Here is a 7,077-nt window from a genome sequence, read left to right on the forward strand (position 1 = left end):
GATGCAGTGGAAAGGGGTTATCTACAAATCTACCTATTTTATTAAGGGTGCGCTCAAACCACCGTATAAATTGGACAAGTACAATCCTATACAGTCATATGAAAAAGTTTGGGCACCCCTTTTAATGTGAACCTTTTTTCTTTATAACAATTAGGGTTTTTGCAACAGCTATTTCAGTTTCATATATCTAATAACTGATGGACTGAGTAATATTTCTGGATTGAAATGAGGTTTTTTGTACTAACAGAAAATGTGCAATCCGCATTTAAACAAAATTTGACCGGTGCAAAAGTATGGACACCCTTATCAATTTCTTGATTTGAACACTCCTAACTACTTTTTACTGATTTACTAAAGCACTAAATTGGTTTTGTAACCACATTGAGCTTTCAACTTCATAGGCAGGTGTATTCAATCATGAGAAAAGGTATTTAAGGTGGCCACTTGCAAGTTGTTCTCCTATTTGAATCTCCTATGTAGACTGGCATCATGGGCTCCTCAAAACAACTCTCAAATTATCTGAAAACAAAGATTATTCAACATAGTTGTTCAGGGGAAGGATACAAAAAGTTGTCTCAGAGATTTACACTGTCAGTTTCCACTGTGAGGAACATAGTAAGGAAGTGGAAGAACACAGGTACAGTTCTTGTTAAGCCCAGAAGTTGCAGGCCAAGAATAATGTCAGAAAGGCAGAGAAGAAGAATGGTGAGAACAGTCAAGGACAATCCACAGACCACCTCCAAAGACCTGCAGCATCATCTTGCTGCAGATGTTGTCACAGTGCATCAGTCAACAATATCAGCGCACTTTGCACAAGGAGAAGCTGTATGGGAGAGTGATGCAAAAGAAGCCGTTTCTGCAAGCACGCCACAAACAGAGTCGCCTGAGGTATGCAAAAGCACATTTGGACAAGCCAGTTACATTTTGGAAGAAGGTCCTGTGGACTGATGAAACAAAGATTGAGTTGTTTGGTCATACAAAAAGGCATTATGCATGGAGGCAAAAAAACACGGCATTTCAAGAAAAGCACTTGCTACCCACAGTAAAATTTGGTGGAGGTTCCATCATGCTTTGGGGCTGTGTGGCCAATGCCGGCACCGGGAATCTTGTTAAAGTTGAGGATCGCATGGATTCAACTCAGTATCAGCAGATTCTTGACAATAATGTGGAAGAATCAGTGACGAAGTTGAAGTTACGCAGGGGATGGATATTTCAGCTAGACAATGATCCAAAACACCGCTCCAAATCTACTCAGGCATACATGCAGAGGAACAATTACAATGTTCTGGAATGGCCATCCCAGTCCCCAGACCTGAATATCATTGAACATCTGTGGGATGATTTGAAGCGTGCTGTCCATGCTCGGCGACCATCAAACTTAACTGAACTGGAATTGTTTTGTAAACAGGAATGGTCAAATATACCTTCATCCAGGATCCAGGAACTCATTAAAAGCTACAGGAAACAACTAGAGGCTGTGATTTTTGCAAAAGGAGGATCTACAAAATATTAATGTCACTTTTATGTTGAGGTGCCTATACTTATGCACCCATCAAATTTTGTTTAAATGCGGATTGCACATTTTCTGTTAGTACAGTAAACCTCATTTCAATTCAGAAATATTACTCAGTTATTAGATATATGAAACTGAAATAGCTGTTGCAAAAACCCTAATTGTTATAAAGAAAAAAGGTTCACATTAAAAGGGGTGCCCAAACTTTTTCATATGACTGTATAGGATTGTACTTGTCCAATTTATACGGTGGTTTGAGCGCACCCTTAATAAAATAGGTAGATTTGTAGATAACCCCTTTCCACTGCATCAAAATATTTTCGCGGTTTCATTTTTGCCTCCCATTCTTCTCAGAGCCATAACATTGTTACTTTGCCATCCACATTGGTGTGTTGAAGGCTTGTTTTTTTGTGGGGCAAGTTTTTCAATAATATCGTTCAATTTTTCAATTTTTGAGGAGCCCATGATGCCACTCTTCATAGGAGATTCAAACAGAACAACTTGCAAGTGGCCACCTTAAATACCTTTTCTTATGATTGAATACACCTGCCTATGAAGTTCAAAGCTCAATGTGGTTACAAAACCAATTTAGTGCTTTAGTAAATCAGTAAAAAGTAGTTAGGAGTGTTCAAATCAAGAAATTGATAAGGGTGCCCATACTTTTGCACCGGTCAAATTTTGTTTAAATGCGGATTGCACATTTTCTGTTAGTACAGTAAACCTCATTTCTATCCAGAAATATTACTCAGTCCATCAGTTATTAGATATATGAAACTGAAATAGCTGTTGCAAAAACCCAAATTGTTATAAAGAAAAAAGGTTCACAATAATAGGGGTGCCCAAACTTTTTCATGACTGTAGAAAAAGGGATTGTGTTCAAAGCAATGTTATTCAATGAGGCCGTCCAGAGCTGCGGTTTTGTTTTGATTTGACTCTGAAATTGGTACAGTGCGAGAAAAAAAATCGAATGTTTTACGCACAATCAGTATGGCGTCTGATTTTTATGGATACATTACAATTCTGTATGAAAGGAAACTAAATAGTCCTGTAAAAGACTAACCTGTTTCCCCGAATAAAAAGACCTTGCATGATTTTTGGAGTATGCTTGAAATATAAGCCCTACTCCAAAAATACGCTCTAGTTACAGACAGCATTAGGGGAGGTCAAATTGGGCAAATTCTCAGGGCCCCACTCTCTTAAGGACCCCCATTTTGAGATGAACACTGCTTAAGGACCTTTATGTAACCTCATGAGGTCACCAAAGGTCTCTTAACTGCAGGAGTCTAGAGCTCAAGAGGAGACAGGCTTGTGTGTGTGTGTGTGTGTGTGTGTGTTTGTGTGTGTGTGTACATGTGTACATGTATGGAATAAAATAGACATCCTCTTTAAAATAAGCCCTAGCCCATCTTTCCCAGCAAAAATTAAGATAAGACCCTGTTTTATTTTTGGAGAAACACTGTAGCTGCAAGTAAAAAACATTGCAAATTAATGACAAGTGAGAACAAATCGTTCCTCTTTTCTGGATGAGAATTGATGAGAATGACCGATTTTTCTATCCGCTCGTGCAGCTCCAGCTTAGCTGTCACATTTGGGTCTTGGGGCGCTCATGTTACAAATCTTTTTTGTCTCGTTTAATTTGTTCATAGCGTTTCTATTAATAATTATATGTGTTTATCTATTCCGTAGCCTGAGGAGTTACTTTATCAGAGGGCAGATAAGACTGCGGCCATGGAACTGCAGGACAGGTAAAGTTGTACGATTCCCTGACTGGGAAATAGCTATATATTCGGACTTATTCACACAACAGAATAGTGGCCGTATTTTATAGTTCCTCTTCTGGCATGAATCTCCTAACCTGAATTAACAGCATCATAGGCAGATATGAGGCTGTTGGTTTAGGCCAAAAAAAGCCATGGTCAGGAAGGAATCTGCCGCCAGAAAAGAAAACATGGCCACTACACAGCCATGTGCATAAAACCTATCAAGCCTAAATAGTCCGTGTTCATAGGATGAGTGTCTACTTTCTGGCGACACTGAATGTCCTGCCCCACCTCTCATAGTGTGTCACTCGTCATTTGCCATCAGTTTCAAGATGAGTATTTTGTGCTTTTTTTCAATAGGATTGAAAAGCTGCTAAAGGAGAAGATAATGGAGTGGAGGCCGAGACATCCCACCCGCTGGAACCGATTCTGCACATCTACTCTCAGGAACTTCCTTCCTTTATTGGAACAGAACCAAGGGAAAGATGTGGAGGAAGATCACCGGGCCGAGCTGCAGAGACAGCTGGGGGACTATAGGGTAAATTATTGGAAAAATAATAATCTTTCTATAGCGCCAATATATTCCAAAATGCTTTGCAATTCGGAGGTTCATATACAAATAGTTATAAGTAACAGTTATATAAGATATAATAATTAAAGCAAAAATAATAACACCCCTGTTCGTAAGACCTTACACCAGTGGTTTCCAAACTCCAGTCCTCACAACCCCCAACAGGTCATGTTTTCAGGATTTCTTTAATATAGCACAGGTGATGCCTTGATAATGATCCCATCACCTGTTCAATAGTAAGGAGATCCTGAAAACATGACTTGTTGGGGGCTATAAGGACTGGAGTTTGGGAAACACTGCCTTACACTCTACAATGGGGTGAGGTGGGGCTGATAAGGTACAGGTGCTTATTTACCATGACGGTCCAGCCATCTTGAAGAAATGGGGGATAGATAAAGGCTGCAAGATCAAGTCACCAGGCGATCTTTGTAATGCTTTTGGGTGCGGTGGAGTTTGACGGAGAGTTATGGTCTGAGAAATAGTGTAGGGGATATATACAAATTGACTTCAATTAGGGAACGTGGTAGGCCGCCCTAAAAAAATGTGTTTTTCGGGAGCATCTGAAGCTGTGTAAGTTGTGGTTCTTGGGATAGAGCATTCCAAAGGATTGGTGCAGCTCGAGAGAAGTCTTGGGCCGGGAGTGGGAGGTTCGGATTAGTGCAGACGTTAGTCAAAAGTAAATTCACTATCACATGGCTAGTGTAGGGCTCAGATAACCCTTTCTAGGAGCGCACTCTACTGTAATATTAGGAAGTTCTGGGATCAGGTCACCCAACTATTAACCAGAGCAGAGAAAATCGCTGGATATCACAACCTTGAGTGCCAGATACTATTCATAGCAGAAAAGCACAAGGCTTCTCTGCAAAGGGACTCCCACCAACCAGACAGTCCTTAGCTCCAATGAACTGACCAGCCACCTTTTATCACTGCATTGTTTGTATTCTGTACTAATAAATGTCTAATATAGCTTTACAGCAGTTGTGATTGGGTTATTCTCATCCCCTTGTAATGTAAAATTGTGTTTTAAACTTTGTTCTTGCTATTTTGTGCCATACGGCAGACTTGCTGGGCACTAGGGCTTACTGTTTCTTCCCTGCCAATGTACTAGGCACGAACCCATGCTGATGTAGAGATTAAGCTTGTAGTAGCGCTCGTAGTGGTCTAGTGTGGGTTGCCAGGCCCATGGGCAAGTATTGTGCCCATTGAGTTCCCGATTAAAACAATTAATGACACCTGATTGCCCATTTAGAATTTATTAATGCCACCTTAGTGCTGACACAGCTGCACAGCTTCATACTGTGTAGCCAATCTCTCTTGTAACAAGCAGTGTAGCTGTGACTCCTGCACATGGTCAGAACAGCTCCTCAAGGGTTTGCACTAATGGCTTCAAGCAGAAATCTTGAAAAAAGTGAGGAACACACAAAGTGTAGTAGAAAGCTCCAGAAGAGTCATTATACAATAAGCTTTATTTGCTAAAATTGAAACTATTGAGAGCTTTTCTTTTGCAGTTTAGTCACATTGTGCTTGTTACTGTATGTTCTGCTCTATACTGTAGGGACGTTTTTTTTATTCTTTGTTGTTGTTTTTGTTTCCTTTAGTTTTCGGGTTTTCCAATAAACATGGCCTTCTCTGATGTGAGACCTCTCATAGAGGCCGTGTACAGCACTGGAGTGCACAGCAATGAAGTTCCTAATGTGGAGTTTGCCCTGGCCGTATATGTCCATCCCTACCCCAAAAGCATCTACTCCGTATGGATCTATGTCGCATCACTTATAAGAAACAGATGAAAAGAAAGAAGGCGGACAGCTCTAATTACGCGAGCACGTCTGTGATATTTCATCCACTAAGTCATGTCACATTGGACGCCTCCAAAACAGCGCCAAGTGTCAGTTTTTAGTACTACATCTTAGACCCTTCACGTGAAAAGGGGCTGAGCTACAATGTCGGGCGTAGCCCATGGTCAGGAGCGGCTCTTTTTGAGAGAAGCAACCCTGTCCATTTTTTATTTATTTTATTCCTACATGATGATATAAGTGGTGCAGAGAGCAGTCCAGAATAGTTCTTTAGAACAATTATTATGAAAAACCTTAAAGGGATTGTTCACCACTGGACAACCCCAGCTTAATCCGTTCAGGACTCAAAATGTCAGTGCCACTGTTCCTGGCAGTAACGTGACATTGTGTTATGTGCAGCCAATGAGCGGCCGCAGCTCTTCATTATTCTGTCAGGGCAGATAGTCACTCTGATTAATTAGCAAAATCTGCTGCTGACCCAATAATTTCATGTCACCGCCAGGAACAGCGGCGTCAGCACCGCTGGAACAGCACCAGCGTGGAGGTGAGTATATAGTGTTTTAATTTTACTTTGGTCCTGAATTGATTAATTTGGGGTTATATATTAGTGCTCAACCCTTTTAATCAAATTAAAGGGAACCTGTCGTAGTTTTTTTTTTTTTTTTTAATTGAATTGCCCCAATGTGTTTTTAAATGATGCAATGTGCATCACTAACATGGTTTAAAAAAAAAAATTCCATGTATTTCGTCATTGGAGCGGAGCTTTTGCTGGGATCAGTCACTGTCACTCAAGTTCCGGAATGATTATTTTTTGCACTTAGTCGCGCCCCCAGCATTATAATTGATTACACCACAGGTCCTTCACAATCACTTCTCTGCTTAGCTCTGCCCATTTTGGTCTCTTGACCTCAGCATAAGTCCTTCATTACCACTTCTACAATGTTGAGCTCCAATGGTGGTGAAGGACCTGTGCTGATGTCACAGTCAAGTGACTATAATGGGCAGAGCTCTGCAGAGAAATGATGTTGAAGGACCTGTGGTAATAAGCAGAAGAGTAGTTCTGCAGGACCTGTGCTGTCATGATCATGTGACCATAATGGGCGGAGCTCAGCAGAGAAGTGCTGGTGAAGGACCTGTGGTGCAACCAATTACAACGCGGTGGGTGTGACTAAGTGCAAAAAAGAATCATGCCTCAACTTGAGTGACAGTGACTGATCTCAGCAAAAGTGACGCCCCTATGACTAAAAGCGAAGGTATTTGCTGCATTCACCTAAATGTATAAAGTCTTTTTTTTTTTTTTTTAAGATAAATACATGGATATTTATTATTTTTTTTTTAAACCATGATATTGATGAATATTGCATCTTTTAAACACATTGGAACAGTTTAATATAAAAAACAACATGACAGGTTCCTTTTAAGTATTTATATCAGTGAAGT

At 40.5% G+C, this 7,077-nt stretch overlaps 1 protein-coding gene across 1 annotated transcript in view; it reads left to right on the top strand.

Annotated features, from left to right (window-relative positions):
- CC2D2A (coiled-coil and C2 domain containing 2A) overlaps nucleotides 1–6,453 on the top strand; it is a 180,422-nt gene extending 173,969 nt beyond the window's left edge. The window contains 3 exon segments of the mRNA XM_075346899.1: nucleotides 3,200–3,258; nucleotides 3,634–3,811; nucleotides 5,443–6,453. Coding sequence (XP_075203014.1) covers nucleotides 3,200–3,258; nucleotides 3,634–3,811; nucleotides 5,443–5,631 — 426 coding nt within the window. The 3' untranslated portion in view covers nucleotides 5,632–6,453.
- The last annotated feature ends 624 nt before the right edge of the window (nucleotides 6,454–7,077 follow it).

This window comes from Anomaloglossus baeobatrachus, chromosome 1 (assembly GCF_048569485.1).
Source record: "Anomaloglossus baeobatrachus isolate aAnoBae1 chromosome 1, aAnoBae1.hap1, whole genome shotgun sequence".
NCBI lineage: Eukaryota > Metazoa > Chordata > Amphibia > Anura > Aromobatidae > Anomaloglossus > Anomaloglossus baeobatrachus.